This window comes from Melopsittacus undulatus, chromosome 19 (genome assembly GCF_012275295.1).
Source record: "Melopsittacus undulatus isolate bMelUnd1 chromosome 19, bMelUnd1.mat.Z, whole genome shotgun sequence".
In the NCBI taxonomy this organism is placed as follows: domain Eukaryota; kingdom Metazoa; phylum Chordata; class Aves; order Psittaciformes; family Psittaculidae; genus Melopsittacus; species Melopsittacus undulatus.
In genome coordinates, this window is record NC_047545.1 from 3835528 (window position 1) to 3861305 (window position 25778).

At 45.3% G+C, this 25778-nt stretch overlaps 1 protein-coding gene across 4 annotated transcripts; it reads left to right on the forward strand.

Annotated features, from left to right (window-relative positions):
• Nucleotides 1–611: 611 nt before the first annotated feature.
• Nucleotides 612–25180, forward strand: HNRNPM (heterogeneous nuclear ribonucleoprotein M). Of its 4 annotated transcripts, none has more exons than XM_034071003.1 (16): nt 612–793; nt 4702–4871; nt 11590–11642; nt 12448–12455; nt 12541–12634; nt 15030–15227; nt 15358–15511; nt 16497–16546; nt 17161–17221; nt 19160–19261; nt 19832–19876; nt 20241–20315; nt 20677–20775; nt 22767–23548; nt 23806–23857; nt 24654–25180. In XM_034071003.1, the coding sequence occupies exons 1-16, from the start codon at nt 654–656 to the stop codon at nt 24815–24817; spliced, it is 2247 nt and encodes a 748-aa protein (XP_033926894.1). In that variant the 5' UTR covers nt 612–653; the 3' UTR covers nt 24818–25180. The 4 variants fall into 4 exon arrangements, with proteins under 4 accessions (XP_033926894.1, XP_033926895.1, XP_033926896.1 ...); XM_034071004.1 differs by having other exon boundaries at nt 12541–12658; nt 24654–25017; XM_034071005.1 differs by lacking the exon at nt 19160–19261 and having other exon boundaries at nt 12541–12658; nt 24654–25017.
• The last annotated feature ends 598 nt before the right edge of the window (nt 25181–25778 follow it).

A 25778-nucleotide genomic window follows, 5' to 3' on the forward strand; every position in this document is an offset into this window, starting at 1 on the left:
ATGATCTGCCCTCCAGTGGAGGAAAGCCCTTAGAGCCAGACTTGTTTCTCTGCGAGATGAGTATTCCTCACTGCCTTTGTGCTTTGAGCTGGGTGACGGTGTCCAACAAGGCTTTGTGTGGACAACGGGCCTAGCATGGCAGGAACCGGTGCTGCTCCGCTCTGGGGAGGGCCCCCCCCTGCAGCCCTCACCCAGCTCTGGGGTGGCAGCACAAGAAGGACGTGAAGCACACGGAGATGCAGCCCAAAATACGATTGGCCTGATACAATACACCCTCATCCCAATAAGCTTGAGGCTGTTTCCTCTTGATCCTTGGCAGCAGAGACCAGCCTCCTTCTAGCTCCATCCTCCTGTCAGGCATTTGTAGGGAGCAAGGCCAGATTGCACACAGGGGCTTGGCGCAGACTGCTCCAGTGGAAGGTGTCCCTGCCATGGCAGCGGTTGGAGCTGGGGAGCTCTGGGGTCCCTCCAGCCCACCCCATGCCGCTGTGGGGCACGGTCACCCCCTCTGCTGCCGGAGCCCCCCCCTCTTCCCCTCAGCCGTGCGCGGGAAGCACGGACCCCGCAGTGCGCCTGCTCGGCTCCGTCCCGGCATGCCCCGCGCGCGGCCCGCGGGGCGGGCTCTCTTCACACAAAGGCGCAGCGCTGGGAAAATGGCGGCTACGGCGGCGGTCGGGGCGGCCACGGAGAACGCCGGCGGCAAAGCGGAGGCACCCGCGGCTGCCGCGGCGACAGCGGCGGCTCCGCAACCACCCAACGGGGCCGGGGGTGCTGTGGGGCCGCCCCCTAAGAGGTAGGGGGGCCGCTGTGGGGCCGCGCCGCCGCCTGGGCCCGTGGCGCCGCATGCGGCCTGGCCGGGCCCGGGGAGGGAACCCGGGGCCTCCGCCGCCGCCTCTCGATGGCTTCTCTCGGCCGGGCGTGCACTGGAACCGGAGGCGCGTACGAGGCTCCCGGAGCATGGAGGGGGAGCGGGCAAGGAGCCGGTGCCAAGGCTCGGCGCTTTGCGCAGTTCCAGGCCCTGGTGTGTGGCCGCCAGGGAGGTCCTGGAGGTCTGTGCGTGTCCCGCTTGGGAGATGTTTGTGCTGGGCCTCAGCGGACAGCTTAAACCCTCTCCTGGAGGCGCAGGGTTCTTCTTAGTTCATTGCTTCTTGTTTCACCTGTAATCAGTTGTAATAGTTAAACTCTTCTCGACTTGGCCTCGTACTGCTGCAGGGTTTGGAGTAAAGCGTGCTCTGTGCCGTGGTTATGAGTGGAGTGTGTTGGGAATTGAAACACAAACGCCTCACGAGTGAGAGCATGAAGGGGATGCCAGACACTAAGTAAAGGTTGTGTGTCTGATGTCGATAAATGGTACAGAAACTCAAAAAGGAACCTGCAGGGGTTACAGCTGTGGGGATGTAAATGTGGAGATGAGAAAGCTGGAACTGTTTGTTGCCATCCTGTGTTCATGTAACCTAATTCTGGAAAATGTCGTAGTTACCAGAGCTATTCATTGGTTAATACTAAATCTGTTGAATGAAGAGCATATTTTCTCCAGTTAATTTTTGGCTTCAGGCCTTGAATGCTGTGGAGATAAGAATCAGGATTTTGAACCTGATGATCTGTGAGTAATGTTTGAGACTCGAGGTCAGGTTTGTTCCTGAGGCGTATCGCATACCTGTGTGCCTTTGGGCTGCTGGTTGCTGCAAGCTGTTACACCCAGGTACGTTGTGTTCCTATAGCCTGACCCAGAGCTGACAAATCTGAGTGAGACCAGCTCAGGAGTCTGTAGGTAACCAGGTAAGTGGGTATGGAGAGGAGATGGTGGTTTCTTGAGTTGGGAAACCGCTCTCATCTGCTTTTACTGCTGCAGCTTGTGGGTGCTGTTTTACAGGAGCAAGAACGTCACCAGCTTGCCAAGTGCTGCTTTTTGGAGTAAAATGTTCATAACCCTTTCCCCACTGCAAAATAGTTAAGTTGTGCTTCTGGCAACTGAAATAATACCAGCACAAGCAAATCTTCCTGCCGGGCAGGAACAGGCATGTCCTGATCCCAGTGCCACAATGGCTCGTGCTCTGGTGACATAATGCCTAGCCATGGCTGGAGCAGGATCTTCCCATCACATTTTCTTCTCCAGAATTGTCTTACACTTCAGGAATAGTCTCCTCATACAAGTAAAGATGTCTACTACTTTGTTCCAATCTCACCCCTAGCCCCCATTATATTTGAAGTCTCTCCAGAGAGTTTTTCCTTTATCCAGGTACAGTTCTATCTGTCACATTGAGCTCCATGTGGCAAAGCTGACATGTCTCCAGTGGTAACGCCAACGTTCGTATGAATGTATTTTCAGTGTCCTTGAGCATGGAGGAGGATGTGCTTATATGGATTTTGATTCCTAGTGATTTGTGGGACATTTGTTAGGCGGAGATGGCATGTTTAAGAAAACTTGGAGAGGAATGTTCATAACAGTTTGTTTCTTTGGAGGAGATAAGAGCTCCCCTTTCAGTTCCTCCTTCTGCACACATCACAAAGGGGAGAATTTGGATGAAGCATTTTAGTTCTGTAACCCAAGCGAAAAAACCCATCGTAAGTAAAATATCTTCTGAAAAGAGCCACTTAAATACATTATTTTCTGTAGATGTTGTGTAAGCCTTGGTGTAAACGGAGCCTTGTTACTCAGAGTGCTTCCTTCTTGGGATTGGCAAAGCTGCTGTCTTACTTCATCTCCCTTGCCCTTCTTAGGGGTAGGGATACTCCTATGGTCTATTTTGGAGGTGATGTGGGGCTTATTTCTTCCTGCTGTCTACAGCTCCCTTGAAAGAAGCCCTAAACAGTTGTTTTTGCACTTGGTAACCACATCTAAGCAATCTCTGTGGACCTGTGCCTATCCTTGTCCCTGTGTGTGAAACCACTAGAAGAGTTGTCTGAAATCCTGCAGAAGAAAGCAACTTTGTAGCTGCAGTAGTTTCCTTTTGACCTTGCTGGGGTTTGTTACACTAAATAAGGAATGTGTTCTAGGTTAATGCCTGTCTTTAATAGCAGGTATTGCGTTTTGTCTGAGTTCTTCCCAGATACGTCAAAGCTTGAGATGTTCTGAAGCTGACTTGGGAACCTTAAATGCAGGACTGCAGAAAAGGCCTGAATTGGACCACATTACTTCAGAGCATGTTACCCAGCACTTCAGCGCAAGGGAATTGTAACTAGTTCCAGTTAGAAACCTGGGATGTAGCTTTTCATACAAGCACTAAATGTTGTGCTGTTTGTTCAATCAAACAGAAGTTAAAGTCTTGGAAGGACTGTCTTATTTTTAATCTGTTTTTATGGTTTTAATTACTTCATTATTCAAGACTCTTTTAAGAAGTTCAGTGAGGGAAGGTCTAACAAATGTATTTTTTTTAGAAGTAAATACTGTATGTAACTAAAGAACACTTTTTATTTGAGTAGATGTCTTTTTCCAGCTTATTACTTGCATGCAGAACCTGTTCTTGGTATAAGGTGATAAACGATGTCCATACTTGGAGGCGAATTCTATTTGTGGTTCTGGCTGTATCCATAAAATACAATATTATTGTGTGTTTGCTTGTAACATATCCTTGTGGCTGAAAAGTGATAAAATGGAACTTGCTCAAATGTAGAGCTTCATAGCTGTCTGTGTACCTGTTTGCTTTATTCCCCTGCAGGCTGTTGTATGTGTGCAGTGATTGAAGTGGTTCTAAGGGCAGTGCTGGTGCAGGAGTGTGTTCACATCAGAGACGGTGTTTCTGACATGGTTTGCACTTTGTAGGTCTTAAGTTGAGCAGAAGCTCAGTGTATGTACAGACAAGTTTAGAAACTTGACCAGCTCTTTTGACTCCTGTGTTCTCCTGAATTCTTTCTAAATGTGTGTTTTTGCATTTTCTCAACCAGCATAAAGTGAACAAGGAGATGAATTGGATTAGTGTCTAGCTGAGGCTGAAGTGTTTCATTCTCCTGGGTTTTAAATGCTGTTACTCAGCATTTGTGTTCTGCTGAGCCCTGAGGGTCACTGGGTTGGTTGAGAAATAGTCTTAATTTCTAATGCTTTTTCATTTTTGACCTGTTGGAGCTGGATTCTGAAGTAGCTAAAAGCACTATTTGGTCTGTTGGGTGGAATGCACAGAGGCTCTGAATTTGTCATCCAAAACCTCTATTAATTAGAGGAGAAAAAGGTGGGTTTGGGTAAGAGTCATTGACCCTAATGTTAGATCCAGGATTATTTTGTTACAATTCTTCCAGTGTCAGGCTACAGTTCTGGTGGGTCAGTTTTTACCTGACTGAATGGTGTTTAATTACTTGACCTAGTTGGTGTTTCAGCAGTGGAGTGGCTGGGGAGAATATACATAGGGTGGACTGTCTGGTCTGGAGTGTCACAAGGAGGTGGCCTGAGGCTTGGTCGGCTTTAAGGAGATTCAGCTTATGAAATAGCAACATTGAGTTACATTGAATAAACGTGGGAGGAACCAGTGGGTCTTCAAGACATAAGTTGTGTGCTATTAGGAAATCTTTGCAATCCACTGTGTAGCTCTGGTGCTGTGAGCACCAGCTTTGGTTGAGAGGTGTCCAGTTGTGCCAGGATGAATGGATGGAACTTTTCAAGCTTTGCTGTAGTGTTAAGAATGTAACAAGTTCTGTTCCCAGAGGTGGTATGACCCTGGTCCAATGCCAGAGTAGTTAATGTATGTGATTATCTTTCTTTGCTTGCAGTGAAGGTGAACGACCAAGCCAAAATGAAAAAAGGAAAGAGAAAAGTGTCAAAAGAGGAGGAAATCGCTTTGAGCCATATGCTAATCCTGCTAAGAGATACCGAGCTTTTATTACAAATATTCCCTTTGATGTGAAGTGGCAGTCTCTGAAAGACCTGGTCAAAGAGAAAGGTAATGTACAACTCAGGTGGCCAAGTGATGTCTGTCATCTTACTTGTGGCTGACTTTGTTTGTGAACTTACCACTTGACGTGCTGGGTGGACTTAGTGCCATGAGCTTCGTGAAAGGTCTTCTCGAAGCCTTTTTGGGTGTTGCACAGCATCTGCTCCCTGGCAGCCTTCCAGATGGATGCTTCTTTCTGGTCATGTTGGCATAGAGCTGGTAGTGCTTTATCGGAAATCTAACAGAGTATTTTTCTTAGGGGGGAAAATGAGATATTTATCAGGTTTTAGCCTTGATGTGCAATAAAATTCCTGAAGCATTTTACTGTCTTATGGGTAGTAAAGGTAGTTCCTTACTGCTGCCCTGGTGTGTGTATATATAGCTCTGTCCCCAGCTTCGTAGTGATTTGTGCTTAGATAAAGATCCATCCTGTCATTTGGTTGCAGTAAAATCTATTTAAGGGTGACCTGCACAAAAGAAAAAGGAGGTTTGTGCTTCGTCATGTGCTGCAAGACAGGGCTCTGGAAATGGTGTTCATGGTGTTTCCCCCTTCCCCACTTGGATCTAACTGCCCCATGGGAATGGGAATTGCCTTAGTTTGACTTTATCATCATTATCTTTTGGAGAGGATGATGACATTGAGCTGCTACTTGGGTTGTGGCAAGCCTAAATGTAGTGCTACTTCTTTAAGCTGATGCCTAACTTCTTTAATTTTCAAATCACCTTGGAAATGCAGTGGAGTGACAAAGAAATACATAGCTTCTCCATCATCAAAATGATTCAAAACAAGAGTAACTAAGGCAACAATTCCTCTTGTGGGTTACTGCTAAAATACATAGCATCTGTCCTAAAGAGTGATTAGTGTTCACTTGTGTTTGCACTAGGGAAGGAATGAGAGTTAATGTGTTCACAAGGTGTGGCCTAATGAAGGGGAAAACAAATTTCCAAAGGGTTTGAAAATCTTTGTCTTTGGAGGTAAAATGGAACTTGAGTCTCATAAGGACAGTCAGGATGTGAGCCCTGGGAAGATTCCATAATTAGAGGCTGTGGAATGTCCATGCTTGAGAGTGAGCAATGGTTTTCTTTAATATGAAGAATTACAGTCTTAAAGACTGCTTTACAAGGCCCTAATTATGAATGGTCCCTTGCCTCAAACTATGCTTTCACTTTGCTGCCCAAGATCATTGGTTAATAGGAGTATCTGTATGTGTAGATGTCTAATTTTAAGTACTCTGTTGAATTCCCTTCCAAGTGTCTTGTGGTTTCTCTCCAGTTCACGTGGATGGAAAAGTCCGGTGTGAGATTGTTTCCTGCCTTGCTGTTCAGCTACTCATTCCAGCAGATACTCCTAGGGGAACATTGAAACCTCTTCATTCTGTCTTCAGGGCTTGTTATGCTAAAGCCTGGGAAGCACTGTTCATGGTTTTTGGGACTGCTTGTTAAAATCCATCAGTTTAGATCTGCTGTGTAGCTGTGATTTCATTCTAATCAGTCACTGACTTCTAACAAATTGGTGCTCTTAGGCTGTGCTTGAACTTGCTCAACTGGGACTTCTTGATCCAAGGCATAGTAGTTCCAAGAACCAGGAATGTGGCTGTGGTAAAATCTAAATGTAGAATTCTTGCTTTGTAAGTGTAAGAATTACAGGCCAACCATTCCAAGTTGGGAGCATGTGGAACAGTACACAAAGGGGAAACCTAGGTGTTTCAGGACTGCTCCAGCGCTTGGCAGTCGTGAAGGCTTCAGCTGTTAGCAGCACTGGCATAGCAGGTTGCTGAACATGGAGGAGTTCCCCTCCAGCTGGTTTGTGGCAGTAAGTATGGGTTAGGAGACGTGAGCTTTGAGGTCTGCTCACATTTCTGCAACCTGGTCGCTTCAGATGCGTACAGTCTTCTAAAGGTGCCATCTTGCAAGAGTAATGCCTTGGTTCAGGCATTTCAGTGTATCTGTTGGTGAAACTCAATTACAGGTATGCAGTACAACAGTTATTAATGATACTAAAAGATGTTCTTGTTTGAAACTCCTTCATATTGGCTAATGAGCACAAGGTTCTACTAAAGTGACATGATCAGCATAGAGCTGGCAATAGGTGAATGGCTTCAGGAGAAGAATGGGGCAGCCTGGAAGCTGAGTCTAAACATGATTGAGTGGGAATGTGTCTTAATCTGTCCCCCCAGTAGACAGCCCTGTCTTTAAGGAGAGAGGTGGTAATGCTTCATGGCAGCTGGGTGAGTGAGGTGGTACCATGTGATACAAAAGAACTTGTATCTAAATTCAGACATTTCTTGGTTCCTTTAGGAAATAGAGAACTGTGTATTTGAAACACTTCAGAGGATGCAGGACACCCCAGAGGCTCTTGGTGTTGGTGTGGCTGTACCTTCTTTCTGTAGGGTAGAGCTGGAATACGGAGCAGGCACTTCCCTCCTCGGATCAAAACCTGGGGAGGAAGAGAAGCCACAAAGCTTTTCCAGCTTAAACTTTGAAGGGCAGCAGCTGCTGAACTTCATGTCCTGCCTTCATTCTTGCTTCATCTCCAGGAATTTTTGGAACATTTGTGGCCTCCTAAGAAGTACCTCTTGCTATCAATGCAGAGATTGTACTGCTCCCAGATGTTACCACTGGAGAGCACGTCTGTTCCAGCAGTACCTGCAAACAGCTGCTCTGGAGAGTCCCTGGGTTTGGGTGCCCAGGATTCTAGTGCAGTGTGCTTGCAGGCTGAAGCTTTAGGTGGGTAAAGAGAAAGGGGCAATTAAGCAATGTGGAAGTGCTGCTTCCATCTGACTTGTTCCCGTTTCCTTCAGGATGTGTGCTGAGGAGTTGCTTTAATGTCATTGGCCTTAACTATCTTTTCAAGGAGACACTTCTTCACCAGTGGCTGCAATAAGCCTTTTCACTCCCTCTTTCCTGCTTCAGCTCTGAAAGAGCCAAAATTATCCATGGTTTTTCCTGGGTTGTTCTGCGAGAGTTTTCCCTTATCCTACTGTAAAAGAACAGCTGGTGAACTCATCTGTCTCTACTTTGGGAAGGTTTTCCTTCTCCCCATTTAACTACAACTTTATAAACGTATAAAGTGTGTTTCTCTTCTTTCTCCCCAGCCCGAGCCCCCACGTAAGTTTTTAGGGGTTGCCTGTCATGAGCTTTAAACTGTAGCTGAAAGAGGAGCCATGACCACCTCTGAATTGCCTCATGTTAAAAGTATGGGGTTCTCTTGAATCAGTCACACTACTTGTAGTTCTTTACTTCGTAAGAGGATGAGACATCCATATAGTTTTGGTAATGTCTTGATAGTCTTCTTTCTCTACTTAGTATTCACTTTTGACCCTCTAGGCCAAAGACATAACTGATAGAAAACATTTATCCTTTCTTCATGTTGTGCTTCTCCTTTTGCTGAGACTTGCCTCTGCACCTTTCACTGCTGCTTGGTTTGTCACTGTTCAACTCGTCTTGCCCAACTTAAGACTCTCTGAGGTTGACATCTGTGTCTGAGCTTGTATCCTAGGTATTTGCCCTGTCTTTAGGGCCAGGAAAAGCCATCTGAGCCATGCCTCAAATCACCATATGGACAAACTTATCTGATCTTCAGCAGTCACTGAGGAGTATCTGAGTTCTGACAGACCAGCCTGGCTTGAACAGCTTCACTTTCTGTGCAGATAAACTTTGGGAAATGGGTATAAAGTCTGGGAGAGGAATAATTGCTGTAGTAACACTGGAGATTCCTTTGGTTTGTGCTTTGGGTTCTTTCAGTGATTTCTACTTCAGTCCCTTGTTCAGGAAACTGAGTTTCTGAACTTTCTTAAGTATGAGGTTAACAAACTCATCAGTCTGCTCTAAGTTTTAAAGACATAATGGGGAATGTGTTCCTTAATGATACTTGCATTGACTTGCAGCTGGTGTTTCAAGCAAGTTTCACCTCCAGTAAGAAACCTGAGTTCCTTAAGTCTCATGTGCTTGGATGAAATTCCTTCACTTGTGGATCCAGGATCTGTTTCCTGATAAAAGCCAAATGCTCTCTGGCAGAAGGAAAACCTGCCTGCATCACTGGGCATTACATCTGAAGTGACATAGTACTGGGCTGTCTGCTCTGGATACTTTCCCATGGCTTTATTGTCTGTGCACTGTTGTAGACTGCCCTTGCTGCTGTAACCTCATATCCAATGGTTTTGGGATCTAGAAAAAGCCAAATCAGGTGTGACCCAGTACAGACTCTTAAAGCCAGGTTCAAACAATAGCCTCTTGGAACAAGGGTCATGTTGAATTGTTTTATATGTTTTTTCAGGTGATGGTGGGGGGAAGGCTTTTTTCTTGCAGTAGTTCTGTGCTCTGGACATGGAGTCTCCGATACTGAGCTCGTACATGACTTGTGCTATCCAATTCTGCTTCCTTAATTTGGCTCTTCATGAAGTTCACATCTCCTTGGAAGGAGAACAGCTACTTCAGGATGTACGCTTAGTTTTTACTATAGGTGTCTATAAGGCTTGAATGTGAAGCACTAAGCAAAAGTGGCACATAAGAGATCTTCCAAGTGATGGACAAGTGCTGCTGTGACAGACTCCTGAAACCTTGTGGCTAAGAGGGCAGAGGTTCATATTTAATATGTTATGTTCAGGCTTGGCAAATTCCTTTGGACTTGTGTGTGTGTGGATCTGAAGTAGGAATTGTAGCTGAATTCTGTTAGTGATTGGGAGAGGAGAGCCCTCAATCTAGGGGCTTCGGGCCTCTGGGTTGGAGCAGTTTGATATTGCAGGTGATGAGGGAATTTCTTACTACATACACTGATGAATGACATTTGCATTCTATGAGTGAAGATGGGTTTGATACTGGTTGCTGGTGTTGGAATGGATGGCTTCAGAATATCTTGGTAATGCTGAAGACTTGGGCGTGATGCTTGGCTGCCATGTACCACCAAGGGCTAGGCCAGGAGGGCTGGTTAGTGTAGCCCCTTTTACTACAGTGGCTGTGGAAACAATTCTGTACACTATGGGATCCAATACTGATGAGATCATAGGATGGAATTAATTTTGTTAGGCTATATTTCAGGGAGTATTGTTTAGGTAGTGGAGCTATGGATAGTAATTGGACACTCATCTACCCTGTCCCTTTCAAAGGGACTTGTTAGTCTCTACCAGTCTCAAATGCTATCCTCACAAACACATGAATGAATCAGAACTTGTTTATTCTCTCTAGTTAACTCTAGGTAATGCTCTGAGGGCTGGAGCAGCTCTGCTCTGGAGGCAGGCTCAGAGAGCTGGGCTGGTTCAGCCTGGAGAAGACTCTGGGGACACCTTAGAGCAGCTCTCATTTTCTAAAGGGGCTACAGGAAATCTGGAGAGGGGCTTTGGACAAGGGCCTGTAGGGACAGGCCAAGGGGAATGGCTTGAACCTGCCCGAGGGGAGACTGAGCTGAGCTCTTAGGCAGAAGCTCTTCCCTGGGAGGGTGCTGAGGCGCTGGCACAGGGTGCCCAGAGAAGCTGTGGCTGCCCCATCCCTGGCAGTGTACAAGGCCAGGTTGGACACAGGGGCTTGGAGCAGCTGCTCCAGTGGAAGGGGTCCCTGCCCATGGCAGGGAGCTAGAACTGGATGAGCTTTAAGGTCCCTTCGACCCAAACCAGTCTGTGATTCCATGAACTGTTCTCTGGCTGGAATGGTGCTTGTGCTAATTTATGTATTTAAATAAAAAGCAAGGAGCTAAAGTGGTGATTTCATGAAGCATTAATTTTCTTCCAGCTTTGACAGAGGCTTTCAGATGTTCATTTTACATCATGACACTGGGTGTCCTACAGATGACTGGTCCTGTGGGAGTGCAGGTTACCTCTTCCTCCCTCTATGTCTTGCTAAGAACTAGACTCTTGAATGTGAGATTCCAGTTCCTTAGTCAGAGTTTACTGTCAGTATTCACGCTGGGAAGTGGTTTTCCACAGACTGCTTCCCACCTTTCAGCTAATGCAACTTGGAGTCTTCTGTCTTAAACTGAAAAGCTAGGACTTTCTAAAACCACAGAGAAGTGAAAACCTGTTTACTTCTTTGATCCTTCTGTATGCCAGTCATTTCAGAGGCAGCAGCTGCTTTGGAGTTGTGTTTTGGAGGTACAGGATGTGGTTCTGTGGTCATAAAAAGGCAATCCTAATCTTGGGAGGAAAGGTGCAGATGTTGTGTTTCAGTGTGTTTTGCTGTAGATGGTTTTGTATTGAGAGCAAATAGGTCCAACTGTTTCATACTCCTTATTGAAGCTGGGAAATAGACTTAATTGTGGCTTAACTAAAGGCCAACAACCTGCTGAGATAAATAGGAGGCAGTCAGCTGTGTGTTGATTCAGTATGACTCCATTTGTCCAGGTTGGTCTTTAAGTCCAGAGCAAAGCAAGTAACTTCAGGTCCTGGACTATGGAGACAGGGTTTCATACTAGTGAAGTGAAGGATACTTGTTCTTGCAGACTTTCCTATGGATTTGGATTGCCTGGAGTAAGGAGTGAGTACTAGAGATCAAGGCAAGAGGTACTGTGGCAATAGCTGGCTTTTGAAATGGAGGAAAATCAAGAACATATTTAACTGGTTTAAGACTTCACTGCATACCTGTAATTGTCCAGTTTTGTGGTCTAGAGAACATGGAGTGTTTCTGGGCTTGCTTATAAGGCAGAGGCTCCATACGCGGTTGTTGATTGTTCTAAATTCCCATTGTTTTCTTGGCTTTTCTCCCTTGGTATATGTGTCGTCTGGAATCTGATTTGTAGTTGGTGAGGTAACATACGTGGAGCTCTTAATGGACGCTGAAGGAAAGTCAAGGGTAAGTGTTTGAGAGCTTTCTTCTGTGGATTTTCTACATGCCAAATGTAACTGTATGGTGGCGTCAGGAAGGCAGAGAGTGTGTATGGTTAGTGGCTACACCATAGGGTTGCTTAAAGCTGCTTTTGGGGTGGGTGGAGGTGGGATGGGGCCTCGTAACCAGCGTTAGGGTGGTTTTCCACTGTGTTCAGTTGGCGTTGGCTGTTTGAATGACCCAGGGACCCTAGTAGTATGTATAGTGTTATGGAATTTAATGTAATCCTTGTGTTTTGGATAACGTCACTGTAGTGGTTTGCTGAATTTGGAAGGCTAGTGTGCAAGAGCAGGTTCTGCAAGTACACTTCCTGTGCCAGGAAGTTAGTTCCTATGCATAAATGTATAGTGCCTTCATAGGTCCTTAAGTCCTTTAGTTCAGTGACAGTATCTCACAGGGAAAAACCCACTAGGAGCACACTTACTGTACTGAAGGAGATGGATTTAGGGTGAGAGAATATGCTGAGGGCTTTGCTGGATGCCAGGGAGTCACGTGAAGTGTGTGGTATTCTTCTTGGAGAATCGGGACTTAGTTCTGTTTGTTCCAACTTCAGAATCGACAGTTTAACCCCATTAACACAAATTATATCTTATGGAATTCAAGTATTGGAGGCTTTATTGGGTAAGATTACATTTGGTTTTGTTACTAGGGCTGACTAATGTGATTTGACTTTGAAACAAAGTAAATGAGTTGTGTGTGTTGTGCTTTTACTGACTTGATTTCTTCTTTCTTCCCTCCTCCCTGTTCCTCGCCTGTGAAATCACCTCATCAGGGATGCGCGTAAGTTCACTTCTGAATTTATAGCAAGAAATGAGGAAACTCTTCAAATATCAGCAATGTTCTTAGCTGTCTTGTATCCCCACAGTGTTGTTGAATTCAAGATGGAAGAAAGCATGAAAAAGGCTGCGGAGGTTTTGAACAAGCATAGTCTTGGTGGAAGACCATTGAAAGTGAAAGAAGTAAGACGTGCATCTGTTCTTTCAGTATGTTGAATTTGAAGGTGAAGGGGTAGTTCTTGGATTTATGGCATTTGTAGATAAGAATAACTGACAAAAGTTAGGATTTATCAAATAAGATTGAAAAACCACAATGAGCCACTTGTTACCATTGGCACGTACTGCTGAGGTTGAGTTTGGAAGTGATGATCAAGGCTAAGCTTGATTTTAAAGAGTAGGTGCTGATGGTCACAGGGCAGAGCTTGGACAGAGCAAGAGTTTGGCTTTAACTGCAGGTCTGCTTTCTTGTTTAGTGGTTTTAAGAAGAAATATGCATAAATATTGTTTGTTCTTGACTGCCTTCCCTTTTAATTCTGCATCTTAACGAATGTATTCTACACACAAATCCGTAGAACAAGCTGATTTCTGAAATCCTTTCCCTTTCCATTTTAATGGCTTTGCTATTATCAACCACTATGACACGCTCAACTGCACCACTGTTAACCAGTATGATATGCTCAGCTGAGCCATGAGTTAATACTTGACCATTGAGAAGTTTAAAGGTTTATTCCAGCAGGTTGGAACTTGTAGCTACATTGAAGGTTCAACTAAACAGCAATAACAATTACTTACTTCAGTGTTGGCTTTGATATGGCCTTGGGTGTGGGAGCTGTGCTCTTGGCTAAGCAGACTCCATGTTCTGTTGCGCCCTGCCCATTTAACAGTGGGGTGAAAGACATCTACACGAGTATAACACAGAGAACTGGGTACAGGAGGTCTTCCCCTGGTAACCTGCTTCTTGCTAAGGAGCACTTGGGAACAAGGGTGGGACAGCAAGTGGCAGCACTTCTCTGATCTCTCAGGTTTCCTAAGTTGGGAGCAGCAGCCTGCTTCTGAAATAAGCCTGCTTCTGGAATAAGCCACCTCCTGTTCTCTATTGGTAGTCATTTTTCTCCTCCTTAGTAGCTGGTGCAGTGCTGTGTTTTTGACTTTCAGGCTGGGAACAGCACTGATAACACTGATGTTTTTAGTTCTTGCTCTGTAATGTTTACTTTGACCAAGGACTTTCTGAATCTCATGCTCTACCAGGGAGGAGGGCAAGCGGGGAGGAAGACAGGACACCTGACCCAAACTAGCCAGAGGGGTGTTCCATACCACAGCACGTCATGCCCACTATATAAACTGGGGGCAGTTATCTGGAAGGGCTAGATCGCTGCTCAGGTCTGGTTGGATATCGGTTGGCAGGTCGTGAGCGGTTGTATTCTCTCCCCTTGTTATTTCCCTTACCATTATTGGCAGCAGTAGTGGTTTTGTGTTATACCTTAGTTACTGGACTGCGCTTATCTCAGCCCATGGGAGTTACATTCTTTTGATTCTCTTCTTCATCCCTCTGGGAGCCGGGGGAGGAAGAAGTGGGGGGAGTGGGTGAGCAGGTGCATGGTTCTGAGTTACCAGTTGCTCTTAAACCACGACAAAGTGATACCTTATTTTAACAGTGAAATAGGAAATTAAACTTGAGAAGTGACTTGATTCACTTTAGTGTGTTCTCCATCTCACACTGCTGTGATTTCCTTTGGCTGAAACACTCCTGTGAAAGCTGTCTCAAAATGTCCTGTTGTTTAGTCTTCAAATTTGGATCAGGACTCAAATTAACTCAGATGGAAGAAGAATAATATGTATTTCTGACTGATTCTATTTGATATTTTGCCTTCTTCAGCAGTCTGGTGCATTTTGCTTACTGAATACAGTGCAATGTTTCCAACCTAAGCAACAAGTTCACCTTTTATTGTGAAGGTGCTTGCAGTCATGAGTATGAAGTGACAAAAATGAGTCTTATTTCCTTCCTTGAATTCTTCATCCTTTGCTTCTTGTTCTCCAGCGTGTCCTGAAATTGTGAGATTATGGAGTAATAGGGGGATGCATTAAAAGGTGCTTTGGGGTTAGAAAGCCAGTGGGGATGGGGGGACTGTTGCCCAAACCCATCTTCTCGATGTTGACACTATCCTGGCTTGTCAAGAAGTCCAGATGCAAGGTCAATGAGTTGTTGCATGGTTTTGAGGATGCCAAGAGTTAGTTGGCATTTGTCTTCTGAAGCCTCTCCCATGCCATTCGGGGTTTGTCAGTCTTTGGAGCAGATGTAACTGAGGCTTATTGTTAGTCTTGAATAATGGAATAATAGATAATAACTTTCAGACTCAGGGTAAGTGCAGGAGCTGGGATAACTTGAAGGGTGCTGGCCTGTTGGAGTGTGGGGAGGGTGGCAGTAATGAGTGAAGTGGTTGGCTGGGGGGTCTCTAGGGAATAGGAAGCCCTTGGTAAAGGGAAACCCCATCTTTTGCATGTCTTAGTCATGCCAGTAAGTGCCCAGGCACTTAGTGCAGTACAGAGGGAACAAAGTGTGTTGTTTCTGTGTCTGCAGGACCCTGATGGGGAGCACGCCAGGAGAGCAATGCAGAAGGTCATGGCAGCAGCCAGTGGAATGGGGGTTGGTCCAGGCCCAGGTGGCCCCGGCATGATCAATATCCCTCCCAGTATCCTCAACAACCCCAACATACCCAATGAGATCATCCATGCTTTACAGGCAGGAAGACTTGGGAGCACTGTCTTCGTTGCAAATGTAAGTGCTGTGTAATCTCTGTTAAGACTTCATTTCTGAAGCTGTCTCATAGCAGGAGAGGAACCAAATGAGCACTAAAACTGGGTTTTGATGACAATCTTCTCTATTCCCAATATTTCTTGTCTTCCAGTTGGATTACAAGGTTGGTTGGAAGAAACTGAAGGAGGTGTTCAGCATGGCTGGAGTTGTGGTTCGGGCAGACATACTTGAAGATAAAGATGGCAAAAGTCGTGGCATCGGCACTGTCACTTTCGAGCAAGCTATAGAGGCTGTTCAAGCTATATGTATCCTTGAAGAGTAATGGTGATAAACAATAGGCAAATAACTTAGCAAACAAAGCAGGATGGAAATCTCAACTGTAGCATTATAAGTGAGCATGTTGCCCTGGCACAGCCAACCCATTGCACTGGATGGAAAATGAAAACTGGCAAACAAGAAGGTCCATCTTGAAAGAATTGTTGCTATAGGCTCAGAATCAGTAACAAACCTGATTCTCTTTTGTACCTGGATATATGTATATCTAGCCCAAATAGTCAATTTCTCTCTCTAGGTTGTAGCTAGGACTAAAATGCAATTGCTGAGAAAGGATTTGTCTTCAATTCCTATGGTGGAGGCAAAGAAAGAAACACCAAATCCACTTGCTGTGTAAGATGGTTTGACTGGTGTGTTACATAGCAATCCACAAACCCCAAACCATACTGCTATGTGCATGAGCTGTGCTATGGAAAAGAAGAAAAAAATATTTCTCTCTTTCCCCTCTCCAGGGTGCTGTTTAAATGTTCATTACATTTTGCATGTGCACATTATAAAGAAAGTGCTGTGGGAGTGACACTCAGACAATTTCATGTGATTCACTAGTGTGGCTTAAGTTCAAATCTAGCTATTGGTTGAGTTGGAAGCATTGAACTTTTGCCTGTTTTCTCCTGTTTTAGATGGCTAAAGTTACTGATGAGACATGTGAACGCCTAGGCTGGTTTGGAGTCTTATTTTGAGGTATCTCTTGATGAACTTAAGCAGAAGAGTGTTTTTTACCTCCCGTTTTAATTTGAAAAAGCCATTCTTTGACTCTTCAGTTATCTGGATTTCAAAGCTTTTTCTGTTCTAGAACAAACAGAAGGATATTTGATAATGTGCGACTAGTAGCTGAAGAAGTGCCCTGGAGAGAGGTGCTAGTTTCTGACTGGACTTTTGTTCTCTGCATCAGGCAGTGCTTAAAGCTTTAAGACTTTGGTCCTAGGTCTTGAGTAATGATCCTTAATGAAACCACAGCAATGTTTAACGGGCAGCTGCTGTTTGACAGACCAATGCATGTAAAAATGGTGAGTACGTTCAAACTCTTCCTGCTTTCTGAAGTGGTAAATGTGCTCCTGGCTTTGGGTGATTTGAAGGTTGGGTCAAATTACTGTGGTGGGACACATGTGTGTTTGACTTTGGATGCCAAAGAGGGACTCTTCATCAGGGACTGTACTGGTAGGACAAGAGGCAATGGATTCAAACTGAAACAGGGCTGATTCAGGATAGATACAAGGAAGAAATTCTTCCCAGTGAGGGTGCTGAGGCGCTGGCACAGGGTGCCCAGAGAAGCTGTGGCTGCCCCATCCCTGGCAGTGTTCAAGGCCAGGCTGGATGGGACTTGGAGCAAGCTGCTCCAGTGGAAAGTGTTAATGCCTGTGGCAGGGGGTTGGAACTGTATGAGCTTTAAGTTCCTTTCCAACCCAGATCATTCCATGCCTCTGACCTGCTTAATTCCTAGTGATGTCAATGCCATCAGGGAGGGTTAATTGTGCTTATTTTGCTGAAGGACAGTCATAAATAGAATGAAGACTGCTTTACCTTGAGGTTGCTGTGTTTTAATTTAAAAGAAAAAAGGGGGAGAGAGCAGAACTAATTTCTTCCTTTTCTTGCAAACTTCCATGTGTTGGATTGTCTTCAGGACGAACGAGCCTTTCCCAAAGGAGACTTCTTCCCTCCAGAGCGACCCCAACAACTCCCTCGTAAGTCTCTCCTCCATGATTAAACATGTTAAGAACAGGTTTTATTTTGCTGTTCAGCACATGGGGCCTGATCCCAGCCCCAGTAAGACTCTGGTTCAGACTTTGGAAAGCTGGGATCCAAATGGTCTGACTAGTATCAAAGGGGGAAATGATAAAGAAGAGCTGCTCAGCCTTGTCTTTTTGGATACTCCTTTCAGCTCATAGCTAGAAGCTTGTCTTAAACAGGATGCTTAATGCTTCCAAATGTCTCATTTGCAATTCAGAGACCCCCATGCCTTGTAAAACCACTGTTAATAGTGGGGTTTAATGGTTGAGTAATTAGTAGGAAAAGGTGTGCCCCCTTTTATGGGTGGTATTCTTCATATCTGGTGGTTTTCAGCTGAAAGGGCTGACTTGAGGACCTGAGAATCTTCCAGGTCTTCACATTTCTAAAGGGGATCTTATCAGTGTATATAGATACCTGAAGGAGGGTGTAAAGAAGAGAGAGCCAGGCCCTTCTCAGTGGTGCCCAGTGACAGGACAAGAGGCAGTAACTGAAACACAGGTGACTACAGCTGAATATAAAGAACCATTTCTGTGGGGGTGACTGAGTACTGGAGCCGTGGCTTGCCCAGAGAGCCTGTGGAGTCTCCATCCTTGGAGGTACTCAAGACCTTTCTGGAGGTGGTCCTGGACAACCAGCTGTAGGTGGCCCTGTTTGAGCTGGTGGGCTTGGAGTAGAAGACCTCCAGAGGTCCCTTCCAACTTCAACCCTGCTGTGATGAGATACTGGAAGTATTGAACAGGAAGTCTGGGTTGGAAGGGAAGAGTTAGAGGCGGGAGAGCACAGGCTTCCCATACTTAAATACAGCACAAATGTGAAGTTGGATGTTAATGTCATCCCGTTCATCCAGCTGGTTGCTGTTTCCTTCAGGATGGGAACCAAACCTGTGGTGTGCTGCTCACTTACAGCTGTAGTGATTATCAACCAACCCATCCCTGAATTAGTTTCCTGTGTCTGTCAAAGCATTATTCAGCAGCAGTGTTGCTTGTGGGGTTACTGCTGCCTTGACTCTCTAATGATACACCTCTTCTTCAAGAGCAAGTCCCTGGGTTTCAGTTTCTTTCTCTTCCTATAAAACTCAACAAATGCCAATGGAAAACTGTTTCTTGGCCTTTCTTGGGGCGGGGAAGGGGTATCTTGTGTTGGTTTTAAAACAAGAGTCAACACGTCCCATGTTTATTATGCTGAGCTGGAAATGAGGAAGTCCTCTTCTTATAGGCAAAAAGTGCCATTAAGGTGTTGTTTGCTGCACATGCAAGCAGAGAACTATTCCTTCCTGATGAAGGAAAATCTGAGGGCTTTTTTTCCTTGCTTTTTGGACTGGGGAATCCTTAATTCAATTGGGTACAGAAAGATTCCAAATCCTGCTTGGGAATGATATGCTTTGTTTGCGCAGAGAAGAGGCTGGCTGTGTGCTCTGAATTCCATAGGTGGCTGTCAGAACCATAGGTTGAACTTTGTGGTTAAATTCTATAAGGAAAGAACCTTGGCAAAGGTGGAAATAAACCAATTGTCAGCCAAGGGTAACATTGTGCAAAGGTTAGAAGATCTTTATCCTAAATTGCCCACTCTTTTCTCCTTAGATTGAGGAGTTGCACAAAACAAGCAGTGTTCTAGCCAGTTATTTTTCGGGAGTCAGCCTAAACCCAACCAACCAAGTTTTCTCAGCAATAAGATGGCAAATGAATGATGAGGAAAAATTGAGCTAGTTTTTAGTCTGTTTCAAGACACATCTACTCTGATTTACCCTACACTTTCATGCTTTAAGTACATGCCCCAAAGTGGGAACACAGCAAGCTTTTTGGAGAATGGAAGTCAATTACTTAAGAATAAAACTTGCTGTTTTGTCAAACTATGGAAAGAAGGCTTTTTTGATATCTGAATATTTCCTTCAGATGGTCTTGGTGGTATTGGCATGGGATTAGGACCTGGAGGTCAACCTATTGATGCAAATCATTTAAACAAAGGCATGGGAATGGGCAACATGGGACCTGGAGGTAAGAAGATTACTCCTATGCTTTTGTTTCATGAGAGCTTTAAGCTGTGTAGAAGGTAGCTAGCTTTGTTCTGCCTACACAAAAAGTCCAAGTGTATTAGGAGTGTTAAAACCAAATGAGTTTTTGTTGGGCTAAGTCATGAGCTTGATAATGAAAACCTGAATTTAACCAACTGCTCCATTTTTTTTCCCACTGTGGTCAAGGCACAGCTCTCATTTTCTGACTCTTGAGCATGAGCAGCAGACACTGCAAATCACACAGGAAACTTTGAAAACCATCTCTCACTTTTAACACCAATTAGTGGGCTTGCAAATCTTTTGTTGAGGATCTGTTTCAATAGCACAAGTTTGAAAGAGCCACCTAAAAAGTAGCACACATTCAGCTTTCAATTGATAAATGCCTATGGGTTTTTTTCCCCTTTGCTGCTTTGTTTTCTGAGAAGGAATGTTGCAATCTCATCAGAGTTATCCCATGTAAGCTGTGGACATGTTGTATGATCTTTGTTTTCTACTAATGGCTAAGTGTTGTAGAATTACATCTCCTATATAAAGTTTTCTCTTTTATTTTGAGGAATGGGAATGGAAGGCATGGGCTTTGGAATGAATAAAATGGGAGGTAAGCTGTGTTTTTTGGCATGTTTCTAGCTTGGGCTTTCTGCAAATCATGTTAATGTAGCCATGTATCTGGCAGTATTTGTGTTCTTTGAGATCATCACTGATTTAGCAGTAACTTGTCCCTTTTTGAGTACAACTAAAGCTGCTGTAGGTGTATTTGGCTGGGTTAATGCTTCACCTAAAACACAACCAGTGTTTGTTGTGTGTGTTGGGACCAAAGTCTGACCAAACTGGGTTTTGTGAGTCTGTGATACCCAGTTGTCCTGGTGCCCATGGGACTGTTCTGTGAAGGCAGCTGGTGGGGAAAGTGTGGAGTTGAGTTGAAATGTATTGCTAAAGAATCCCTGAAAAATGTTCTCTTTCAGGAATGGAAGGTCCCTTCGGTGGCATTGAGAACATTGGCCGCTTCCCAGCTGGAATGAACATGGGCAGAATGGGCGGTAAGCATTGGGGGTTGTTGTATCCCACTCTTGAGTTGTGTTCCTGAAAGCTTTTTTGCAGCTCAGATGCCATGAGTGATTCACTGGGGTTGCCTTTAAGGACTAGTTTAGGACGAGAGAAACTGTTCTCCCTGTATGCACCAGAAAGGTGGCTCCAGAGCACAGTGGTCACCTCAGATGTGTTTGTCCATGCAGAGATGAGCCTTGTGTTGGGTTGGGTTTTGCATCTCAAGAAGCTATGGTAAAATGCTCAGGAGAGCATAAGAACAAACTTGCCTTGATCTTAATCTTTAAAACTGGTGCCACATTAAAACATTCTCTTGGGAGGCCATGTAGGACATCTCAAACTTGATCTTTGCAGACATGGATCGTGCCATGGGTGGAGGATTCGAAAGAGAATTTGGAAGAAATGAAATGGGAATGTCTCGTAGTTTTGGAGATACCTTGGAGAGAGGAATAGGTGAGTACACTGAGCTATACACTTCCACTACCTGCTTCTCCCACCCAAACTGTATGTACAAATTGGGTGTGTGTTGTTACAACAAACCAGCCTATATTTTGTATGCTTTTGCTGTGATAGTCTGGTTTTGATCAACCCCCTCAGAGTTGTAGAGGAGGCAGGTGGATCCACTGGATCCATCCATGGCACTGTGAATGGAATGTCAGATGTGACAGGAAACCTGTGGGCAGCCTTGACCCACTGTTTCATGTCTTGAGGCTTCATGCTGAACTCCTGTACACATGGGTGGCAAAGAGGAAGGTTCTGAGTGATCTGTGACCCAATCCTGTCATTAAAACAGAGCCTGAAGCCTAGGTAGTAGGAAGGACAATATGACAAAACCTTAATTTCCTTCCCTTCTTCCCAGACATTTTGGGAAGCCCATCAGACCCATCAGCTGATTGAAGAGAATACACTCATCTGCAGCACTAAAATTAGTGTTCTTCTGTCTTGCCTTTTAAATCCCAGTGGGAAAAGGAAGACTGTCCATATAGGGAATGTGTAAAATGGTGTTTGAAGTGAGCAGGAACAGCACAGTGCTGCTCTGTCTGCAGCAGCTTTGAGATAGGAAAAGGGATTGATGGTGCTTTGTGGGAAGATTCAGAACATGAACATTTTTCATGTCTTACATGAGGGTCTGTCCCATGTGTACACACAGCTCTGGTGATGCTCTCACTGCTCAGCTCTGTTAAATTGAAATTCAGTTGTAAAGAAATTAAGTTTCTGATACAACTCAGATGACTCACTAAAATTGGCCCAAGTGCTGCTTGTAAATGTGCACACTTTGGTTTCCTTGAGCGTAGGCTCAGTTCAGAGTTGTGTGTCTTGTTACTCTTCACTCAATATGTGTAGGTAACTGAAGTACACACTTTCTACAGGGCTTTTTCCCCTCAAACAGAAATCAGACTCCATGATTTTCTTCTTACAGTGCTGCAGTGCTAAACTTCATTTGCTAGATAAGCTCAAAGCCTTCATACAACAGCAAAATGGCCTAAACCATAGAGTTTAGTGATGAGTGATCCTTTTACTGCAGGAATCACTGCAAAGGCTCTGCAGCAGAGTCAGGACAACTCAGTCAAGGGATTTTGTGTAGCAGATGCAAGAACCCAGTTTTAGTTAATGTTTTATGGCCCAGGCAGCCTTTTTGTGTTCCTTTGTGCATGAAAAGGCCAAGCATGCTTTGTGACTGTAACAGTCATTGTGCTATGGGGCTAGTGAGGGAATGGCTTCCTTTCTCTCAGAGACCTAGGGATAGGAGGGCTCTCAGGGTTGGAGAAGGCTTGCTTGTAGAAGTCTCTCCCTGGCTTGGCTGAAGTAATCTTTGAGCTGTATGGCAAGGAGGATGTGGCTTCACTCCTCTTCCAAGCAGCCTCTATTTGAACTGTAATTTGAGCTACTACTCATTATTGCTGTGTATTCTGCAGTGTGCTGCACAGGACAGCTACCAGCTAAGAGTATATTTAAAACACAGCTTTTGCCACCTGATCTTCTCCCAGGTTTGCAAATGCCTTCAGAATTCTCTTTTTTTGGGGGGAAGGCTTTCTTTGTTTGTACCCAAGTTAAGCTCCTTAGTGAACACATAAACTTTCCTCTGTCCAAACTGTAGTTGGGACAAGACCATAGAATCATGGAATGGTTTGGGTTGGAAGGGACCTTAATATCATCCAGTTCCAACCCCCTTCCAACACCTTCCACTAGACCAGGTTCCTCCAAGCCCCATCCAACCTGACCTTGAACAGGTTGTAGTCACTATGGGGTGTGTGGAATCAACAACAGAACTCTTCTTACCATCCAAAAGAAACCTTTGCTTCACATCTTGCAGCAGCAGAGCATGTGGTGGGCAGTTGCTTTAGGGTGATGAGGAAGCTTAAAGCATTTCAGTTGTCTCGGCATGCATTAGGGTTGTGGTTTGTCACTGTGTGATTACTGATAACCTGTGTGTTGTGTTCCAGGTGGTGGAAATGCCAGTATTCCTGGGATTGAGAGGATGGCACCTGGCATTGATCGTATGGGCGCAGGAATAGAAAGAATCCCTTCTGGGATGGGGCATGGGATGGAGAGAGTAGGCTCAGAAATGGACAGGATGGGGCTTGTTTTAGATCGCATGGGCTCCAACGTGGAGAGGATGGGGTCAGGAATTGACCGAATGGCCCCTCTAGGCATAGATCACATTGCTCCCAACATTGAGAGGATGGGCCCAGCTATTGAGAGGATGGGATCTGGCATGGAACGGATGGGCTCTGGCATAGGCTTTGGCATTGAGAGGATGGGGGCTGGCATTGACCGTGTTGGCGCCACTATGGACAGAATGGGATCAGGTGTAGAACGGATGGGCTCTGGCATGGATAGAATGGGTATAGGCATCGAGCGTATGGTCCCTGCTGGAATGGGAACTGGAATGGGTCAGGTGATAGAGAGGATGCCAGCTGGTTTGGAACGCATAGGTGCTGCTCCTATGGAAAGAATAGGTATAGATCGTATGGGAGCTGCTGGCATGGAGAGGATGGGCTTGGAGCGCATTGGAGCCACTAATATGGAGAGGATGGGCCCTGCGATGGGGCAGGGCATGGGAGCAGGCATAGAGCGAATGGGACTGCCCATGGGAAGCAATTTTGAGAGAACAATGGACATGGAACGTGGCAACTTTGCAGGCAACTTTGCAGGCTCCCTTGGAGGAACTGGAGGACCTGCACCTGGGGTGGCCAGGAAAGCGTGTCAGATATTTGTGAGAAACGTGAGTAGCCCCTTTCCTACCTGTCCTTCACTCCTCGTGCAATTGGTCAGTACTGACACGTTCATCTCTGTGCTCCAGTCACAACATCCAGCACTGACTGCAGCCAGAGGGGCAGTTCAAGCTGTTGTGAGCTGAAGCTATTTCCTTAATGGGATCAGAGCTCTGTCTCGGGATGGAAAACATGTTCTGAAGAGCTGGCAGTACCTGCAAGCTGTTCAGGAGCTCCTCAGTAATGGTCTGTTCTTCTCTTTTCACAGCTGCCTTTTGATTTTACATGGAAAATGCTGAAAGATAAATTTAATGAATGTGGTAAGTTATTTTATTGCTGGTTATTACTCTGGAATAGGAATTAAACAGCAATTCCTGGCTCTCTGTGTGCCCAACACCAGTATCTTGAACTGAAGTTTCACTCAGACTTACTCAAATGCTAGATCTTAACATTTGTCAAGCCATGTGAGGATGTCTGTTCTGAGTGTTGGGAAGCAATTGATGATCCATTAACACACTCCTTTAAGTGCTGGTGCCCTTTCCCATCTTGGGCTGGTTTATCATGCAGACAGCCTCTTTGTTGGGTGACCATCCACCTGCTGCTGCTGGAGTGAGAATCCAGAGAACCACTTTGAATTAATTCATCTCTTAAACCAAGAATACTCCTTTAAAACAGCAGCTTGGGAAAGCTGTCCTGCAGCCTGAAGTTCTAAATCGTAGACTCAATGGAATCCCGGCCTGCTCTGGGATGGAAGGGACCTTAAAGCTCCTCCAGCTCCAACCCCTGCCACGGGCAGGGACTCCTTCCACTGGAGCAGCTGCTCCAAGCCCCTGTGTCCAACCTGGCCTTGAGCACTGCCAGGGATGGGGCAGCCACAGCTTCTCTGGGCACCCTGTGCCAGCGCCTCAGCACCCTCCCAGGGAACAGCTTCTTCCTTATCTTTAACCTGAACTTCCCATTTCAGTTTGAACCCATCACCCCTTGTCCTATCGCTCCAGCCCCTGATGCTGAGTCCCCTCCAGCATCCTTGTACCCCCTTTCAGACACCAGAATCAACCACTGGGCACATTTAAAGGTAGAGAGGGTTCAACAAACTCCTTCCCTTCTCCTCCCCAGGCCACGTGCTGTACGCTGACATCAAGATGGAGAATGGGAAGTCCAAAGGCTGTGGGGTGGTGAGGTTTGAGTCCCCAGAGGTGGCAGAGCGCGCCTGCCGCATGATGAACGGGATCCAGCTCCGAGGCAGGGAGATTGACGTGCGAATCGATAGGAATGCTTAAGGAATTGCCTTTTTAACACTGCTTCCACACTTTTGGAATTTGTACTTTTTTTTTTCCTTGGTAACCATTTTAATTTGACTGGATGTAAAGGTGTTAAAAAAAAAAGATTCAGTTGCTTTCTTGGAGTAATTTTAATTACTTTTTTAACGAATGGATTTCCATTTTACTGGGTTTTTGCATTGGAACTGCAACGTGCACAATCTTTTTTTGTAGTTGTGGCATCTCGTTGACATTACAGATGTAAACAGTAATGACTTTGATAATAAATGAAATTCAAGTTTTCAGACGCAGCATCTGGTCCTGGCAGCACCTCCTCTGCTTGCAAAGCTCTCTGTAACTTCAGTAAACTAGAACTTGTGTCCTGTGAAGTGTCAAGAAAGACTGTTCCTCGCTGTTGTGTCTTTGACATGATGCGCACTGGTGTTGGGGTTTGGATGGCTTTGGGGTGCAGGTTCAGACCTAAAGTGATGCCCACTCTTAGTGCAAGGCTGGTACTTTCATTTTGTTCCAGTGGCAATGCTCATTTCAAAGCAAAAGGATTAATAAATATGTTATCCTCTACCTTCAGGTGTGTCAGTGCCATTCTGAAGGCCTGAACTGAAAAGGGATTTAAAACAGCTCCTGATGGTGGAGGTTTCCAGGTCCCATGCAGGGTGTGGTGCATTGGGGGGAAGGCAGGTGGTGGAATATTTCACCTTCTCTAACAAACACATTTTTAACAATACAGATAGCAAAAATGGGTCTTTTTGAGAGGGATTCTTGTGCCAGGAGCGATGAAGCTTTATGCCCAAGCCAGGATTTATAGAGCCAGAGTATGGAACGGGTTGGAAGGGATCTTAAAGCTCCTCCAGCTCCAACCCCTGCCAGGGCAGGGACCCCTTCCACTGGAGCAGCTGCTCCAAGCCCCTGTGTCCAACCTGGCCTTGAGCACTGCCAGGGATGGGGCAGCCACAGCTTCTCT